The 19,456-nt window shown below is 49.4% G+C and overlaps 7 protein-coding genes across 7 annotated transcripts; 4 read left to right on the top strand and 3 right to left on the bottom strand.

Moving 5' to 3' along the window:
- Nucleotide 1: 1 nt before the first annotated feature.
- C8Q69DRAFT_47292 (FAD dependent oxidoreductase) lies at nt 2–1,632 on the bottom strand. Its single transcript, XM_028631007.1, has 3 exons — nt 1,444–1,632; nt 798–1,384; nt 2–740 (listed from the first exon to the last, which is right to left on the bottom strand). The coding sequence occupies exons 1-3, from the start codon at nt 1,473–1,475 to the stop codon at nt 304–306; spliced, it is 1,056 nt and encodes a 351-aa protein (XP_028489735.1). The 5' UTR covers nt 1,476–1,632; the 3' UTR covers nt 2–303.
- A 135-nt stretch (nt 1,633–1,767) lies between these two features.
- Nucleotides 1,768–2,660, top strand: C8Q69DRAFT_441138 (hypothetical protein; the record flags this gene model as incomplete). Its single annotated transcript, XM_028628722.1, has 3 exons — nt 1,768–2,147; nt 2,199–2,418; nt 2,475–2,660. 3 exons carry the CDS (start codon nt 1,768–1,770, stop codon nt 2,658–2,660), a joined length of 786 nt encoding a protein of 261 aa, XP_028489734.1.
- An 864-nt stretch (nt 2,661–3,524) lies between these two features.
- C8Q69DRAFT_441137 (hypothetical protein) lies at nt 3,525–4,220 on the top strand (the record flags this gene model as incomplete). Its single annotated transcript, XM_028628721.1, has 1 exon — nt 3,525–4,220. One exon carries the CDS (start codon nt 3,525–3,527, stop codon nt 4,218–4,220), a length of 696 nt encoding a protein of 231 aa, XP_028489733.1.
- Nucleotides 4,221–5,329: 1,109 nt separating this feature from the next.
- C8Q69DRAFT_453625 (sulfide,quinone oxidoreductase/flavo-binding protein) lies at nt 5,330–6,998 on the bottom strand. Its single transcript, XM_028629640.1, has one exon. The coding sequence runs from the start codon at nt 6,736–6,738 to the stop codon at nt 5,386–5,388; it is 1,353 nt and encodes a 450-aa protein (XP_028489732.1). The 5' UTR covers nt 6,739–6,998; the 3' UTR covers nt 5,330–5,385.
- Nucleotides 6,999–7,024: 26 nt separating this feature from the next.
- Nucleotides 7,025–8,823, top strand: C8Q69DRAFT_453623 (putative metallo-beta-lactamase domain protein). The gene is made up of 2 exons (XM_028629639.1): nt 7,025–8,296; nt 8,353–8,823. Exons 1-2 carry the CDS (start codon nt 7,519–7,521, stop codon nt 8,757–8,759), a joined length of 1,185 nt encoding a protein of 394 aa, XP_028489731.1. The 5' UTR covers nt 7,025–7,518; the 3' UTR covers nt 8,760–8,823.
- Nucleotides 8,824–8,919: 96 nt separating this feature from the next.
- On the bottom strand, nt 8,920–9,954 carry C8Q69DRAFT_395338 (DNA repair family protein; the record flags this gene model as incomplete). Its single annotated transcript, XM_028627689.1, has 2 exons — nt 8,920–9,805; nt 9,878–9,954. The coding sequence occupies 2 exons, from the start codon at nt 9,952–9,954 to the stop codon at nt 8,920–8,922; spliced, it is 963 nt and encodes a 320-aa protein (XP_028489730.1).
- A 3,526-nt stretch (nt 9,955–13,480) lies between these two features.
- C8Q69DRAFT_441133 (WD domain, G-beta repeat protein) lies at nt 13,481–18,655 on the top strand (the record flags this gene model as incomplete). Its single annotated transcript, XM_028628720.1, has 5 exons — nt 13,481–13,871; nt 13,928–14,051; nt 14,099–14,407; nt 14,529–15,307; nt 15,372–18,655. 5 exons carry the CDS (start codon nt 13,481–13,483, stop codon nt 18,653–18,655), a joined length of 4,887 nt encoding a protein of 1,628 aa, XP_028489729.1.
- Between the last annotated feature and the right edge of the window lie 801 nt (nt 18,656–19,456).

Raw genomic sequence — 19,456 nt, 5'->3', positions numbered from 1 at the left:
GGTGCGTCGCTATACAATTCGCCTTACACTAAAAATCTTAATCCGACGGCCGTTCTCAATGGCTGCAATTACTTACTTCGAACTTCGAAGTTGTCTGTTGCCACCACAGGAACATTGTCTGGATAACTTAGCGCAGTCCGGGGTACTGAAACCAATGTAATTTGATAATCTGCCACTAGCTTCGCGTCGAGTAGGACAAAGAGAATTGGGGGTTTCTGTGCATAGCTCCTCCAGTCAATTATATCATTTGTAGTGCACACACAACGCTTGCCATCTACTAACTAGCAATCAAAAAGACGAATGCTATAGCGATGCCCTTGCATGCAATAGCCTGTTCTCCAGCATTAACAGCGTAACATCTTCAGCAACACCCCACGAGAGCTCGAATCCACGTCCACCTGCTCCGTATGCATGGACAATGGTCTTATTGCTGTCTTTTCCTACTTTCTCGACTTCGATTCTCATTCCTCCTTCTCGGGCTGGTCGGCGGCCCACGATGTCGCGGATGACATCGAACTTCCCTCCACTTTCTGGGGTAAATAGGAACCACTTCGATGCATTTTCCAGCAGCTGAGCTCTCGTCTCCGGCGACGGAATCGGATCCCAGTTATGCGGCTGCTTAGTACCACCGATGACCGTGCCCCCGTCTAGTGGTCGAGGAATGCAAAAGGACCAGGAGCCGTCCGCTAGCTGTCTGGTCAAGGTCACAGAGCAAGGGTTACGGACGAGACACGTTTGTCCTAAGATACTGTCAGAATGAACAACAACCTGAGATCGTACCGAGGAGCTCGACGCACCTCGAATTATAAAGGACTTCGGATCGTTGAATCCCGTGCCAGAGCAATTGACCACGGTCTTCACATTGCTTGCCAGTTCAAACGCTTCCAGGAGATTCGTGACTGTATATTCTTTCGTCTGGCCACCCTTCAAAATAAATTTTCGGAGCAGATGCGCGCAATAAACCGGTGAATTGAGAGTCCAACTCCAATAACGCGTTCCCCATTTGACTCCTTCAGGCAACTCATCTCTCGACAGCTCACGGTATCTCTCCAGATGTCCATAAGCAACTTTTCTTGAGGTAGCATCCAGATACTCAGGAGGGGGAGCCTCCAGGTGTTCAATACCCTCGAGAAATTTAATACTCGAAGCAGGCTCCTCTGCAGCTATGCGCTTGAATCTATCATACGTGCGCCGGCATTGGTCTGCCTCACGGATGGCTTGTGCGGAAGTACCAGGGGATGGACGATAATGAGCACCAGCCCAAGGAGAGGTGTAGTTGATAGAAGTGGTATTGGGGAATTCCCGTGCCACTATCAAGATGGATTGAGATGCAGTCAGATGTTGTTGAATTTGAAGAGCTGTGGATAGACCGACGACCCCCGCACTATTCGCCAGTTAGCGTTTCGAGGTGATCTAGGATGAACTGGACAGTACGTAGTTTACCCAATCACGACAATTGTCTCTTTGTCGCCCATTTTATCAATGTCTTCCGTGTAATGGTAGTCTGAGAAGGATTTAGTTCGGAATGCCAAAGATGTAGATGATCAGCTGTGAGCAATATGCTAAGAGAGGTGGATGCGGGGGTTCCGACTCAGCCTTTCTAGTAAGTACTTAAGTAGTCGCGGGGCTTTCCGCTGTCCGCAGAAACTGACAACAAACAGACGAGACACGGTAATATGATTATCGTTTATACAACGCAGTACTTCTCCAATCGTACATGAAAACGTTCTTGCATTTTGCTCACTTTGGTATTTCACGAAACGGAAGATGGCGAGCTCTAATGGCAACGAAGCATTTCGTCGTACTCTTCGGCTCTTGGACGATCGTATTTCAAGTGCTGAATATCTTCAGTTCGGCGCCGATGATCTTCAAGAGATGAATGTCATTGTGCGCCCTGCCTCCTTTGCTCGAACTAGCGAAGATATAGAGCTTAAGTTGTGTTTCTTCATACCAACTACTTCTAACGTTTTATCTGCGCCTGATGAACAAGACCTTGCGGAGGAGTTCCTGGAGTTCCCTGAATACGATGCAACAAGAGAGGAGAGGTATGGGGAGAAATCATGGGAAAGGGCACGCTCACTTGAACGTTATCTATCCTGCTGTGTGATCGACTGTGGACTCGACGAGCTGGGATGGAATAGTCTAGAGTACGTGGTCTCTTGTTTACGAATGTTTATTCTCCCTGTTAATGTCACCAGTGTCTCCAAATATAAAGTACTTTGGGAGTATAAAGTGTCGCAGTGGTATGTCGAATCAGTTTACTGCCACAATTCGAAATACCCCCACGTCAAAGCAACTATGATTTCCGATCATGAGGGTAATGATGGAACATTATTTCGTGGGGAACTTCTAGCTCTGATTAGATTAATCAGAGGACGATTAGCAACTAAATCTGTTGCCCATTACTCAAACTATCCAGTGAGTTATTATTATGACAGGGACTTTATCCAATGCTGATCCTCAAACCTTTATAGGTATTGCTGTTTTCGATGATGGGCGTACAGCACGTGCGAATACTCCAGGCTTATATGGATAGCTCCACGTTGGTCATACAGAAGAGCAAGCTCTATGACTGTCGACATAAGAATTCCGGGCTTCTGGATTTCCTTATTGCGTGGTTCCTCAGCAGTCCTACGGGCGAGCTTACATCGAGTAATTGAGGGATGCGATATGGTTGTAGCGGCGAATCTGCGGTAACAATCAACTCTCGTTTTTAGAAGGATTGGAAAATGCCCTCGTTACTAGGATTAGGGCGTATAGAGACTATCTTATTAAATCGACGTTCATGCGATTTCAAATATAGGACTAACTGTTGACAATTATTTCCTCTGTCTCGTCTTACTAGCTCCTTCACTGTCCGATCAAAGTCTGCTTTGAGATATCATGACATCTCTACTCTACCAGTGTAACTCAGAAGATGATATAGGGGTCCCCCTTGCGAACAACGAGGAAACGTCTCTAGGTCAAGTTCATCTAGTAGCCTGATATTCTGACATCCAAAGACATCTGATAATTGAACCGTGGTTTGTCCGAGTTCATCGATAAGGATTGTGAACAATTTGGCGTTAATTAGAACAAGCCTTGTTGGGCTATAGCGACTCTCTCGACATAGCCATGCTACCCCGGGATGCAACCAAAATGCAGAAGCAGAAGACATCTGGCTATATCATACAGCCTTGCTTTCAGATCGAAGCAGTGTTCTTCGGATACAGAGTTGGAAGCATAGGCAAGTGACCTTTGAAACTCCTCAGATGAGGACTTGAAGTAATATGTGTTTTATGCAGGGCAAGTGTTAGATACACTTCTTTTTTCTTGTTTTAGAAATTTTGCGCGTGGTCAAGTACAGGGACGGGCCATGAATTGGTCCCCTCAGTCGCTACTGCCTATCGAATAGTAGATAACAGGCGTGGTTAACTAGCGCCCAAGGAATGCTTTTAAAGTAACACCGCATCTGCCCGACCTTTTTCCAGTGAAATTTATACTGTGTCGCATTTCAGTTCACCCTTGGCCCTCCATTCCCAAAAATGGCCCCCGGTATCCTCAAGCCTTTGGCTGTCTTCTGCAGTCAATCTCAATCTCAGAAATACATCAAGAAGATTAGGAACCTGGGTGATGCATGGCGCACACTTTCCGAGGAGGCTGCGGCGGAGTCGGATCGGAACTCTGCTGTGATCGAAACGCAATTTGACTTCACCATGAAAATCGCCAATGCAGTGGCGGAATCAGAATCAATATTAGTTGAGATGACCACATCTGAGGCACCGTCATCCCTTGAATCGCCCGCACAGATAAAATCTGTCCGACATTACCGTATCTTTGCAGACTATGGTACGGACTTTATATGGCGGAGTCTGGATGACATTACACATGACGAAGACTCTCACGTAGAGTCGGAAGAAGTTCTCTCCTCATTTCCCTCCTCGGTCCTTGACCTCTACGACGCATGGGTGCAACAGTATACGGACAACTTCAAGAAAAGATGCGAGGACACTCAAGATTATTCAGCCAATGTCTTCTCCACTGTTTCGGAGGAAGTGGCGTGGAATGTCGCTGGGTATCTCTTAGCTTGGCGCATTGCAATTGCGCCTCAAATTGGGTGCGTGGAGTTCTCCGCGGGCCATTCAAAATACTTGTTGGAGCGAGGGAAAGAGACGAGTGTAACTCTAGAATTTCTGAAGGACCAAGTCAGACTTTTGGCTGATCGCGAACCTTCAGAATAACCGGACATCCTCCACTTTGTCTTTCTTTTGAGACTTATGATTTCCAATGACCATACCGCACGCGAGCACTGTAGATTCAAGCTTGATGATTGTGATATCCGATGCAGGAATTGAAACTTACCGGACCATCCTGCAAGTTGTTCGATCGTTTCGTGCAAAGATGGAGGCAACGAAAGCGACGAGTACCATACGCATTGTTCGGCTAGAACAATGCCTTCCTTGAAATCTCGATTTGAAGCGCTGTCGCAAGAAAAACCTGCGATATTATCCTTGCGTAATTCTGTGGCATATATTAGAGCAGTCCTATCATTCGGCAATATCAGGAAGACAGACATGGGAAAGCATGCCTGCAGTATCTACTTAAAAGAACCGCAAAATTACCCATGTAAGTTTAGCGGTACCAAACCAAACCAATCCAATCCAATCCACTATTTAGTGGGCCCCATTCGCTGTTCTCGACCGAATATCTCTCTCTCCTGCTTGGTCCATAGCCTATTGCAGGGCTTAGTGCTACCGATCTTTAACTTATCTGATCAAGATGGATAGATTATAAGACAACCAAAGACATCCTTTGAAAATGCATATATTGTCTTCCGATCTTCGCATACTCGATGCCAAGAGGAATTACGTATGTTTTCTCGGCCGAACTGATTTCGGGCTCAATAGGTACTTTTTCGGACGAGAAAGGTATTCGGACGATAGGATCGTATGATCTGTATACAGGACAGGAATGGATCTTACAAGGGGATAAGGGACGTGAAACTGGAGGGAGCGGGATGTAGATACTTGGACGAGAGTGTATATCTACGTGTGGTTTGTTTGCTAAGAGTGTAATGACATTTAAACCTACTAGTTACTTATGGGTTGAATTAAGTGCCGGGAGATTCAGAGACGTTGGACTAGACCTGTTTGGCCTAGTTGAGTTGCGTGCTTGTTGCAGTGGGTGGTTTGCATGCGTTTTCTGATGTACTGTACTCCCAGAAAAGTGGATCTTTCTCCATCAATTCAGGCTTCTGTCGTTTTTGGAAGGCCATCGTCTATTGTATTGATGGTATTCAATACTAGCTACTGATCGAGTTAGTTGTTGTCGTCGTTGTTGTCTTTCTGAGCCCTTATGATTCTATTATTTTATTGCCTCTAAAATACAAGCGGTTGAAATTTTGTTTTAGTTGAGCCAGCCCTTGGGACCACCCCAGGTACCCTTAACCATAGCCTGATAGTACACCCACGGGAAGAAGTCCTTCTTCAGATGGTAGAAGGCGCGACGAGGAACGGCCTGGTCAATTCCGAACATCTTGCCAAAGGTCTCCTTGGGCTCTCCGCCGTACTTGAACTCAGCAAGGAGGACCTTGCCGTACTCGGTAAGAAGCGGGCATGAGGTGTAACCATCGTACGCTGCGTCAAGCTCCTTGCCCTCCATGGTTTGCAGCAGATTGCGAACGAGAACCGGCGCCTCAGAAGTGATGGCGGCTGCCGTCTTGGAAGTAGGAAGGCTGGAGGCATCGCCAGCAGACCAGACGTTCGAGTACTTCGTGTGGCGAGTGGTGGCCTGGTCCACTGCAACGAAACCAGCAGCATCCGCCAGGGGACTGTTCTTGACAAACGCATGGGGTCCCATCTTGGGCGTGACATGCAGGAAGTCAAAGTGCTTCTTGACCTGCTCCTGTCCGTCCGGGCGAGCAAAAACGGCGGTGTTGCCCTCAATGGCAACGAGATCGTGCTGGAACAGACCTTCAACACCCCTCTCCTTTCGTAGCTCCTCGAGTGTCTTGCTGTACTTGGGCACACCAAACATGCCAGGTAGACCCGTGGCAAAGCTGATCTGAATCGATCCACTGGAAGGGTTGCTAGGATTGTAAAGGCCTGCTCGCTTCCAGTGGTCCAGCGCGAGCCACATGATCTTCTGAGGAGCACCAGCACACTTGATCACACCAGTAGGTTGGGTGAACAGGGCGTCACCCTTTTGGAATTTCTTAACATTTTCGAAGACCCTGTCGCAGGTGTCATAGCTATAGATGGAAGCAACAAGGGCGTCCGGGTTAGCAAGAGCCTCAGGGAGTCCCTTGATGCTATCAATGTTGAGGGTGATTCCGGGGGCCACGACAAGCTGCTCGTAGCTGACCTGCTCGCCGTTGCCTAGCTTGACAATGTTTTCTTCGGGCGTAAACTGGCTCACGCTATCGTTATAGAACTTAAGCTTGGGGTCAACCAGGCTGTCAAGGGGTCTTCGCAGCTCCTCCTTGGTCTTGAGGCCACCTCCGACCAGCGTCCAGCCGGGCTGGTAGTTATGCCATTTGGAGGGGTCGACGATAGCAATGTCATCTTTGGCAAACTTGCCAGAGCGAAGGAGCTGGTGACTGATAGTCAGGCCAGCAGAGCCGCCACCCACAACGACAACCTTGTGGCTGCGAGTGGTAGAGCCCACAGGCGAAGCAGTTGCAAAGCTGCGGGCTTTTAGAGCCGTTCGGGCAGTAGCACCAGCCGCTGATGTTGCACGGTTGGCGAACATCTTGAACATATGATAGTGCGGTTTACAATAATGAGATCAAAGTAACAAGGGCAAAAATGACAAGAGACCCGCTAAATAAAGGGAAGGATAAATAAATGTATCAGAAAAAAAAAAAGGAGCCGACACCTTAATGAATGGACAGGCTAAGACTGGTGCAATCTTAAATGTCTGGGGGAGTTTCACGATGTGTGAAATTTGCTCTCATTTTGTTCATCTGAAATCTAAAAAAGCACGGACCATAAGCTTACTGTAAGATTAGTGATTACCAGAGGGGTTCGGGTAAAACTGGGGTTATCTGTGGCGAAATTTTCATGGATAGCTTCCTAGTTGAGTTTTTAACCGCCGACTCCGGTGTAATCTTCTTGTGTTTTTGCAATTGGATCTATTCTACTTGAATTTCGCCTTACTGTTCAAGGAAAGATTCGCTGATCGTCCATCTATTATTCAAGACTTTCCCCGACATTCGTACGGTTCAAAATATTCAGTTCTCGGGGAATGGTCAACTGTTGAACGCCGTCAAGTTGACATAACGACACTCTCCCCTAGCCGGCCAATCAGCTCCTGGCGTATATCATAAACCATGGAGAAACGTCAAACGGCGAGCGCAGTTTGGTCGGCGAGCTAGCTGCCCGGGTCGCCGAACTATGTATGAGTCGACCCGAGATAGTTCGGCGACCCGACTGGGGTTTAAGATCGATTTCAACAAGTATAAAACGACTCTCTTCATTCTTTGTTAACCTTCAAGAATCGCTGCATGCAAGTCTAGTGAATTGGTAAAATCATGAAATCATGAAATCTCTTCGACCTCATCTTATCAATAACTGGCAACCGCTTAGTCTCCTTGGGGGACGGACCTCCGCCACCCTTCCTTTCCATCAACGCATTGCGCATAATGCGACATACACTGCCCAAACCCTTCCAAGGAGCTGTTCTTCTAGCAGCGGAGGGGTTTATCAAGAATCTTGCAAGCGTCTATTAGTCTCTGGGCGGCGTACCTTCTCACAGCCCTGCATGCAGACAGTCAGGTCCAAATTGCCACAACATACACCTCGAGTTCGAGCTGCATATAGTACGCAACGCACCGCCACCAACGAGCCAATTATCCACGACGTCTTCGAAAGCAAAACAGGTACATGGCAATACGTGGTGGCTGACCCGTCCACTTTGACCGCCGTCATTATCGACCCTGTTCTGGACTACGATCCCGCCACGCAAGTCATAACAACCAGCTCAGCTGATCAATTGCTCTCGTTAGTCAAAGAGAAGAGCTACAAGGTTGACAGAATCCTCGAAACGCACGTCCATGCGGATCATATCACCGCAGCAACGTATCTCCAGAAACGACTAGCTGCGGAACAAGGTCATCGGCCACCTATCAGTATTGGAAAGCGGATTGGTCAAGTGCAGAAGCTGTTCAGTCAGAGATATAGCGTTCCGAGAGAGGAATATGAGAATGTTTTCTCGAAGCTTTTCGATGATGATGAGACGTTTAGTATTGGTGAGATACAGGCTACGGCTATGCACCTTCCTGGTCATACTCCTGATCATCTTGGGTATAAAATTGGAGGTAAGGACCTTGATTAAATAACTATTCTGTCACACGACTCAGCTGACATGTTTTAGATAATGTATTTTGCGGCGACTCTCTCTTCCATGTAGATATTGGCACTGCACGTTGCGACTTCCCCGGTGGAAGCGCCAACGATCTCTATGACTCAGGTCGCAAGCTGCTCAGCTTGCCGGACCATGTCAAAATCTGGCCGGGTCATGACTACCCACCGGAAGGCCGTGGTCCTGTTCCCTGGATAAGCGTCAAGGCGCATAGGGAGAAGAACACGCATCTGAATGACAAAGTGACGGAGGATGAATTCGTAACTTTCCGTAAGGAACGTGATGCGAAGCTGGCAGAGCCGAGACTATTGCATCAATCACTACAGATGAATATACGAGCAGGAAGACTTCCCAAACCGACGGAATCAGGACATCGGATGCTTCATCTTCCGTTGAAGTTGAGGGGATTGGAATGGTAAGTAATAGCTTGGATGCTGTGAGCGGATATATATGTATGTATAGCACGCACAAATATACACCAGTCTTTCCCTTTATATTGTATGTATATGCAATTAGAACTAGTCTGATAATAAATCCATATCCAAAAAATATACATGGTTCCAACTCTATCCCAAACAACTACCCCTTCCATTTCACCATCTCCCCCCTTTCTTCATCCCATCTATACACCTCCCCATCCCCCACATTATACCGATAATAATTCTCCGTCCCACCCGGCACGACCGCCTTTCTAAACGTAATGTTGATCCTCCCTCGGTCCGCCTCCCCTCCCGCTTTCCGCTTCGGTATAGAATGTAGCCAATTCGCCTGCGTCTCACCTCTCATAACCACCATATCTCCCGACCCGAGCGGAAGCTTCAACGTACCCCTCTCACCACCAGACTGAAAAGGCTTATGCCTCATGAGAAAATCCCTCCTCGCACCCAACGACAACGATGCAATAGTGGGCTCTGGTCCCAAGAACCGCTCATCATCCGAATGATACGAAATACTATCCTCGCCCGAAGCGTAATAATTAATCAGACAGAAATTAAACGTTGCGCCGCAGACGGATTCGATTTGTTTGCGCACCGTTTCGAGACACGAGGGTATTGGTCGCGGTGTACATTTATATTTGTTCCTGGAGATGGGCGTTTTTGTTTTTCTATCTATTAGAATTCGCTCGGTGGTGTTTGTATTTGTATTTGATACATCCGCTGGCAAAGCGAAGTAAGACGTCTCATCAACGCCGAATACAGTTGTGAAGCGAGGCGTGTTGATGATTGTTTCAGTGGATCCGCGACGAATAGTATATTTCACACGGTAGAAGGGTAGATTTCGTCTTAAGAAGAGGAAAAGCTGTTGCGCAGTCCTGTGCGGAATGTAGGGTTGGAAGTAGAGCAGGTCGAGATGGGGCTGGTTGTTGATGTGTTTCGGTGGGTTTGATGGGGTGTCGAGTGATAATGAGGTGGATAGAGAGCTGTCGAGAGCTGCGATGGGGAATGGATATGTGGGATGGATGCTGCTGGGTGGAACAGCTGGGTCGTCTTCTTGCTTTTGGGATGTTGGTGTTCTTTCTTCTGTAGTCGGTGTAGACGTTGTGTCTGTGCGTGATTTCTTTGCTTGTGGTGATGATGATGGTTTGAAAAAGGCGTGGAGGGTTCGTTTCGACATGGTAGGTGCTGATATGATATGTTTTATTAAGTGATATATATTTGAGCATTGGAGTCTCTATATGGCGATATATAAATCCAATTTAGCATTTTGGCGATTTTTGATGCATCGTGCGGGTGATGTCATTGGGTGCTTTCCCGATGCGGAATCGGCATGCTGATGTTGACGGTGAGCGGAACTTGAAGCTAACATAGTCATCTCCAGGGCAGATAAAAAGAGCTTGTACTTAACAAATTATTTAGCTAATAATAGTAGCCTCTAGTGACCAGCATTGTCATGAGTCTTGCATGCGCGTGGTTAGAGATGCTGGGGTACTGGTGTGATTCCCTCGTTTCCCTGACCCGTTACCAAAAAGGAACTCAACGGCCAGAAATCAGAGACGCATTAATCCATTATAGAGATGCCTGATCGACGTGCACTGGGAGCTCGATCAAGACTACAGACGTAAAAATAGCAATAAGCACGGGGTAAAGATTTATAATGACTCTGGCGATCTACTGGGAGAGGAAGCTTAGCTTGAAACGAAACGAGAGAGAGCCTCATTATCTGCCCCCGGAAGGTGCGGGATCGACATGACGATCAGGCGTACAGAATCGAGTGATCGCTGCATAACCCTAGTCCGATAGATCAGAACAGCAACTAGTGTCGATGATGTCAAGAGGAGTACTTTTGCTGGTATAGGGGATATCCTAGCATGCGGCCCCTGGTGGACACTTGCCAGTAAGCCCCAAACTAGCTCTAGCCTTAACTAGAATGTGGTGTGAAAGTGTAGGAGCCTTCATCGAGACTACACCGCCAAGGTTGAAGTATGGATTAGCTTACGAACAGGCGGACCGAACATCTGGGTCAACATTCGTATGACACGGGAACGTGGGAATGCGGTCCATCCTGCAAGTGCATTTCTTCAGGTCGAGTTAGCTTATCACTTTCGGAACGGTTGTTCCGCTGCCTAGCAGAGACGCGGACGCATAGAACCATGATAGGAAATATACGGTGCAGGGAGTTGTATTATTTGTCGATGCAAAAGCACTCGCTAGGAGCGGGGTGATCGTTTCCGCTGTACATGCGCACCCGCTAATAATACTCGAACCATGACCACCTTCCAAGGATGCGCACCACGAAGTTTAACGAGAAGAAGAAGCCGAACCTTAAGAGAAGGGAAGGCTTTGGTGGCTGAAGGTCTTGCATGGCACATAAAGAGCCCACTGTCGAGGTTCTGAGAGTCGTGGAAACCTCGTGGGAGATGAATCTCCCATCATCCGGCGCGGATAACAATATCAAACAATACTGTTCAGAGATAGGAGATATTATCATCCTACAATCTGTTCCTGGTGATCACAAACGAGGTGCGGAGTGATAATTATGTGAAATACGCGGCTAAGAAGTCCAGCAGCCAGTATGTGCCAACGAGGGTAGATTAAGTTGAATGGGATGTGATAGGATGTGACCATATTTCAGCCATCATTACCACCTAATTCACGCGATGGCCAGCCCTTCTGCGTGCCGCTCCTTGTTGCACCTTCTCTGCCATTGCCATCTCTTGTGGCTCGGTCTCGAATGTCGCTGGGCGAGGTCAAAATCGGGGCATCACTTCCAGGAAATAATATAGTTGATCCAATCCGCCTGCCACCCGGTTATAGCGACAACGCTCAGAGGCAATGGATGTGATATCACATAAATCACATATCAATCAGCCTGGTTCCCTGACTACAAAATCTATGTGGATGAAGCCACCAAGCCCGCTGCGTCCCGTTTGCAGACTGCGAGAAGCCGTGATGCTGGCTCTCCGGTTCCTCCGACTGCGGGCACATGCTACCTAATTGCAATCGCTTTAGGCAGTTCCCTACCTAACGCCCGAGCGGGACTCTGCAGGATTGCAGTGCAGTAGGGCTCGTGTTTTCTCCTGTGGCTATGTCATAAATAATAAATCAGGAGTCAATTGTCTCCCAACTGGGCATTATTCAAGAATCATCATGGTAATTCCTGTGGCATCGACAGTAAAACTGCTACTCCCGCATGGTCTGATCTCTTTCGCGAGAAGCAACGGTGTGTATGGTAGAAAGGAAAGCGAAGAGCGAGAGGGACATGGGTGCCCCATCTAGAAAGCGTGCTGCCATTGCTGGGAAGGTGTGGCCTCTCTGTGCAAATGAAGAGCGTGATATACGCGCCGACCAGGATCTGGTGCTGGCGGAGAGGCGTGTTGGAGGATCGGATTGGCCAGTGCAGGTGATGGGGCTTGCAGCGTGAAGAAACGCCCTGCAGGCTGAGCAGCCAATCAATTCTTCCACTGGCCTTCCGCCTGCGGTTCCTGGATCGCACGCGGGAGCCACTCACGGGCCATCTCCGCGCCGAGTCCCGGTGCCCGCCCTGCCCCCCGCCCGGGCTGGGCTTCCATTGCTCTGTATCGCTTCGTCTGTCCGCCCTCGCAGCTCGTTGAATGGCTTCGCTATAGCCAATACCTGTGGCCGGATAGCATGTCGCAGATGGTGTTAATTAGTCTAGGGATTCAAGTGAATCCAGTCAATCCAGTGAATCCAGTGAATCTGGACTGTGCTGTGCAATGAGAGGGGATTGCAACTGTACTATTGTACAGTCACGGCTGGTCACTGGATTCCGCGTGACCGGGTCCTTGTCCACTCAGGTAAGATCCCGATCAGGTAGCTACATAGCTAGATGGATCAACCGGCAGTGCAGCCGCTGTCAACGAGACGGCGTCGTGGGCAGAGCAAGTAGCAGCAGTGGAAAGCCCTCCTCCAGCTATCTCGATCGAAGCTCTACCTGTGATCGTCCGTCTCCACTGAGCGTCTCGAAGGTCAGCGGCACTAGAGTATCTCCATCGCTCATTCTTCCTATAACCGCTGGGAAGCAACCTGGGAGAATGAAGCCTTTCCCCCCCAGTGGATGTGAGCTCCATTGGGTACATGAGAGAAGAACACCCCTGCTCTACTCTATCCCCCCATCCCCCCCGATATCATCTCATCTTCCATATGCATGCGCGTCCTGAGTCTTCTTCTTCTCCAACTCTGCGCTCTCTAGTCCGTATAGACTGCGTTGTGTTCAACCTCAATCTCTCCCGAAGGTCTAACTGCGGTCGATATATCCTAAATCGAGATTCCACAGCCAGACGCTCTTTCCAGTAGATGTTCACGCGCCGTCACACAAGGCTCTCCCCGTCTGGGACTGACTGAAGGTTTCGTTCTCGTTCGAAGCACAAGATTCCTACATGGTACCTGAACTGGATCTGGCGCTTGTGCGACATCCTGGATAGGTTCTGCTCGCCACGCTGGTACAGAGTCACCACCCGGTGACTTGGCCTAGCGTCGTCTCATAGGGTCAGTGAAAGTCATTAATTCCTGCGTTTTATACCCCCCTACATAGATATACTGCATGATGGCTGCTGCCCTCCTCATCTCACCTACCCCTCAGTTGGTAAATTCGACAAAACTGACTCTGGAAACCAACCTCAACGAAAATGTACTGACAATAGATAGACCCTCCGTGGAGGCACAGATCGATATTCCACAGCATGGCAGGCGTTTCCCTGCAGGAGGTTCTACCGTCGGACTCGGTATCCTCAACGAGTATCCCAATGACCCCTCAGTCACAAATCTCCGACCCGTTTGAACCGTGTGCATCCACCGCCTCTCTGTTTCTATACGCGCAGGGTCCAGTAATACTATCTCTCCATCATGACACCTTGGCAGTTGAACGTCGCTTCACGCAACATGGCGAAAACATCGATTTTATTTCGGTGGACAACGTGAGTGAGAGGGGTGCGGGCAGATTGGTGGTCAGCTATGATGTTGGCCAAACGGCCATCGTCTGGGATCTGTTCACAGGCTCTGAGATTGCGAGGTTCGCATCATTCGAGCATCTGCGTGTCGCAGCATGGATGCGCAACGGAACGGTAGCATTTGGTGAGTTGTACATATATCTTCATATATTCAACGCCCAGCTACTGACCTATGGATAGGCAACGGAAAGGGAGAGATCATCTTATTCGAGCCTTCCACCTCGGAGCACAAATCAATTTCCACAATCTCTGATCCCATAACGGCTCTGGCGCCATTGGCAGATTGTCAGACGCATGCGATTGGGTAGGTCGAAACCCAGAGAACTTGCATTCTTTGACTGACATCTTCAGGTATCAAAACGGTTCGATTCTTTTAGCAACGCTGCAGCCTAAGTTTGCCATCTTGCATGCGTTAACTATTCCAAGAGATCCATCACCAGTGGTCGGGTTGGCGTGGCATGCTTCTTCGTCGAAGCAGAAGTCCGACATGCTCGCGACCCAAACCGACGACGGAGATCTGAGGATTTGGAGCGTATCCAAGCCACCGGGAAACGATGCCCCAAGAGTAATTCGAGCTCTCAGGAGATCAGAGATTTATTCTCTGGGTCCGAAATGGATCGCGTGGTCCAAAAATGGGAGGGTTGTACAGTATATGGACAGGTGCGTGGCCCCCAAGCTAACTCAGCAGCACCCCTCCATTTCCCTGTACCCCATGTTCCCTTCCTCATCTAGCTTGGAACCATAAATGGACCGGTTCACTGATAGGAATACAAATTTATAGAGAAATCTGGGCCTGGGATGTCAGGACGAAACGCGTCACCTACGAACCTATTCCAACCATAGACGACATTCGTGGAGTGGCTAACTATGGCCCAACGGCGTCGTTGTTCACACTTGGACCGAACCATACCGTCCAACAATATGATCTCGAGTATTTGGCGATGGTGGCTAGTGTACAACATGTGCCCATTGAGATGCCACCGCCGCTGGAAGTACCGCGACAAGCCTCGAATTCGAACCCTAGTTTGCAGGCCCCTGCAGACATAAAGGAAGATATACCCAACACCAGACAGAAACAACATGAAGTGGATCCCATTATCGGGGCACCCGAGAAACGCGCACAAACCGCGAGTCCAGGATCGACCAAAAGTCGAACGAACTCCATGAGTTCCGGGGCCTCTTCCGGAGCAGGCCGTGGAGCTTTCTCGCCAATCAGCAAATCTGGGCGTAGCGGTACAACATTCTCGTTGACCTCAGGTGGTAATGGCCCGATACCTCGACAGACCTCGACGTCGATCGCTTACACATCCTCCGTTTCAACGTCCTCAGCAACAGGCAACAGATCTGGGTCTCGTTTGAAGAATGAAGTCTTCCGAAGCCCTGTTGATCAGCCGCTCGACGATCTGTTCCCCTTTATCCGCGCACGGCTTAATGATGTCCCCTACAAACAGCAACCCGCTCTTGACGAGGCTCATCTTACCGCAGACGATCTGCGCAAGCGGATGCTAAGTCTGGTGTTTGGGTGGGATAATGATATCGAGGAGCTAATACGTGCTGAATGTAGGTACAGCATTTCATGTCTCGTGAAAAGTTGGCTCTGGGGATACTAACTATTGTCTATCAGTGGATCAACATGTTCCCAATAGCCGGAACGCAATTCTCTTGTCCCGTTGGCTCGGAAACGTCGACCCGGACCAGACGACATCCATGATGAGTAGCGGATCGATATCAGCGACTGACTGGATGCTGTTGGCTCTCAGCCAGATGAGTGGCCAAGCACAAAGCAACAAAATAGGACAGGCGTTCGTCCAAAGGTTGCTCGAATCGGGAGACATACATACGTCCGCTACTATACTACTGGGCCTGGGAGACAGAAACGACGCCATTGAGGTCTATGTGTCCCGCAACAGGTTCCTGGAAGCGATCTTGATGACTTGTTTGTTGATGCCTTCAGATTGGCAACGGCAGTCGTACCTCGTCCGCCGATGGGGAGAACACGTCGTCCAGGACTCCCGACAACTGGCAATCCGCTGCTTCATGTGTACTGGCGTAGAACCGTCAGACCCTTGGACATCGCCATCGGCACCTCAAGTCGACACCTTTCCCAACCTTCATGAACAGAAGCTATCGATAGAAACGGCGACAGACAAGAACGGACCGCCCAGCAAGACACAGACACCATCCGAAAATAACAGCAGATTGACAGTGAAGAATTCTCCTCTTAAGCTGATTACGTCTTTTGGCCCTCAGGGAAATTCATCATTCAGGTTTCCGGGCCTGAAATCCGACGATGGAACCCCCACAAATGCACCTGGGATCACTCCTATAGCGGAGTCTGCTGTTGGAGAATCGGCCTTTTCTCCGGGAGGCCTTGGCCATTTCATACCGAAAAGTGCCCGAAGCCTGGATGCTACATTGTCAGCAAGGACAGTTACTCCCGGTGGCTACGCGAGACGGCGTCTTCCTTCAATCGGCGAAACACCTATTGATGTCCAGCCCCCAGCTTTCCCTCCGCCAAAATCGCTCCCGACACCCGTTGATTCTGGCTCTGACAAGGAGAAAGCTGACAAATCTGATGGTGACGATGGATTACGGAAAAACCAGGTCAAAGAAGGTTCCCAACAAGACAAGAAACCCCAAGAGGAGCCCTTGCTCCTGCTACCCTCGGTGAGATATGAACCCGGTAAAGAGACAATTGAAAGAAGTCCCCAAACAGCTGTGCAAACGACCGCCAAAGAAAGTGGAACCATGGAGCGCTCATCATCTCCCCCAGTGGCTGTTTTGGACATCCAGATCGAGTCACCAGAAAACAGTAATGACTTCCAGTCGCAAAGTGACCTCCAGAGCAATGAGCCATTCCGACAAGTTGATTACAGCTCTGCAGATACTGGCGTCCCTCACTCCCAGACCCCATTCCAATACCAGTCTGATGCCACCAGTGACGCGAGGAGCCCTGCTTCCACACTGCATAGCTACAGATCTATGAAGAGCCCAAGCATCAGCGGCCGGAGTCTGGACCAATACATCAGCAGTCTCGATGAAGCAAATTATCACGCAAGACACAGGGCCCAAACTCCTCGCGGCAGACGGAATACGGATGCCGATGGTTCTAGTCGTGTTCCAGGAAGGCAGCGGTCTGCTTCTCGTGAAGCTCGGGGACGGACTGATGATCGACCCGTCCTACCCCCACCGAGATCTCCATCCTCCCCGGTCTTCATGTCACTGGATAAGTTCTCTCGATATAACACGAGCACTGACAGCTTCGAGGGTACATATGGCGCCAGAAGCGACATCAGCAAGCCCAGGAGCAGAAGCAGATTAAGGAATGGAAGTTCGCGGATACGGACTTCTTCTACAGCAGAGAGACGCCACCGTTACCCATCCAAGAACAAGGGATCAAGCCGTAACAGGAGCCGTCAAAGCAGTCGGGATCCTCCCGGTCGCAATCGCAGTTCCGAGAGGGATGCGTTCGCCTTTACACTTCCAGCGCGTCCAACATCGCCTTCCGTGCAAGATAGCAATGCGCGGCTTGAACCCCATTTCGAGGAGAGTCTCCGTCTGGTAAGTATCGACAGGGAACGTCGACAATCTCGACATCGAAGTTCCAGTCGTCGTCCTGAACGGGGTACGAGCGCTCGCAGAGAGACGTCTCCAGATAGAAGACTGCCGATACCGAGATCTGGCAGCCCCCAGCCACGAGAGCGTGATGCTAGCATTCGAAGAGACTTGGATCGACGTACTAGGGAGAGGTCGGTTGATAGCCGCTGGCAAATCCCTTCGGATGGAGTCAGTGGTGGTGAATCTCGCAGACCAACTCCTGCTCCGCGGACCGCTAAAGGAAGTGCTCTGGAACGGACAAGGAAAGAGCTGGCTGCGGCGGAATTAGAGGCCAGACGTCTCTCGCTCGCTCGTCGACCTTCTGCACCCAACATCCCCCTCCCGGGAGAGATCCACCATACTAAGAGCGCCTCTGATAGTCCTCCCTTCACGGCCGGCTCCTTCAATCAGCGTGCTCAGGCGAAGAGTAGGACGGGGACAAACAATAGCTCCCCTGAGTACCCCAACAGTTCAGATTCCGGCTCGTCGAAGAGAAGCTCTGGAGTTCCCATTGGATTACCTGCTACCCCGAAAGCAATGCGACTACCGAAATACAGCAGTGATCTCCCACCTGATGCACCTGCAGTCCCCGAGATTTCCGATGATGCAGCCACTTCTCCTGGTCCAACTTCCCCGGACCAGCCAGAAAGGCTCGGGCGCTCCAGATACGCTCCTAGCGAGAAGTTCGAGATTGGCATTCCCGCGGATCTCCCCGCGCATCCATATTATAAACCGGAGATTCCCCGCAGCAGGTCCACTAGCAGAACAAGATTCCCTGGGCATTACCGCCAGAACTCCAGAGATTGGGGAGTCCATGGCAGTCCAACATATGGGTCTTCTCCCTCCGTTACCGTCAGCATTGAAGAGACTCTTGCAAACTCCATGCAGGAAGCAGGATCAACCGATGCCCAAAATCCTCCTCTCATTCCCGAGCTACAGCACCTGAATCAGCCTCTCCCTCCACCCCCAGCGCCGGGTTCCCGAGAGGGACAGTCACCCCAGAATTCCACTGGTACGATCGACATCGCCATTGATAATGACATCCTGGCCAAGTCATTTCCCCGTGCTATGACTGCAGCACCAACGATGACTGCGGATAGTAAACCTACGCGTGAACAGCGCCGCATGTCCTTCGACCATCGCCGGGGCAGAAGTATCAATGAAAGTTTCGCGAGCAAGATTCGCAACTTTACGGACCGGATGCGCAGCACGAGTCGAAACCGCTATGCACGATCACCGCCAGTCGACTCGTCAGAGCAAGTGTCTCCTTATGAAAGTATACAGATCACCTCGTATGACAACCGGCTTTAGAGAGCTGTCATCGACCATTCCTGATGCTGTTCTCCATTTCAGTAACAAGGATTGGGATCTTTCTCTTCTTGTCTAAGTCCTTTAGCGTTGTTCTTTTATCTTCTCACGGCCTATGACTTGTTCAGACCACCTGTTCGGTCTCGAGCATAGTTTTGTCTACATCCTTTCCGGTATCATTATGCCGTTCCCTTTTAGTATTGTCTTCTTTGCTATGCAACATACCCAACTTCTGTTCGCTCCATACCATTATGGCCTTTGTCTTTTCGATATTGGAATTTCAACTCTTACTTTTCTTACCATCCGGAACTGGAACTCTAATACATGTCAATTTCAACTCGCGAGCGCCTAACAGGGGGTAGAGCACCGTACATTACAATGACTGGAAGAAGCACATATCACACGGTGCCTGCTATTTATCTGCCATTATTATTTAGCGTTTTACTGCAGTTCCAACCTACACCGTAGCCCGCGAGGGCATAATAACAATGATTGAGTTATTTCCAAGAGTCTTTCTTTTTTTTTATCTAAACTCCAAGTAGTGATTTCAAGGTACACAGTCCATCTATCTATAGATCATCTCTTGAGACTTCTTGTCTCGATGGGCTGGCAGAGGTTTCCCCACGCTATTTCCACCTATGGGGATAAAATTGAATGAGCTAGCTACAGAATCTCAGCACCTATCATAAACGGGGCTCATGTGAATGCTGGCATGGTCCAGCACACAGCACACTGGCTGTATATTCGTTATAGCCTTTTATCTACTTTAGATCTACATTACTCGTCATTAATGTTTTTTTTTTT

This window comes from Paecilomyces variotii, assembly GCF_004022145.1.
Source record: "Paecilomyces variotii strain CBS 101075 chromosome Unknown C8Q69scaffold_1, whole genome shotgun sequence".
In the NCBI taxonomy this organism is placed as follows: Eukaryota; Fungi; Ascomycota; class Eurotiomycetes; order Eurotiales; family Thermoascaceae; genus Paecilomyces; species Paecilomyces variotii.
The sequence above is the reverse complement of the archived record's forward strand: the minus strand, read 5'-3'. Positions and strand labels throughout refer to the sequence as shown.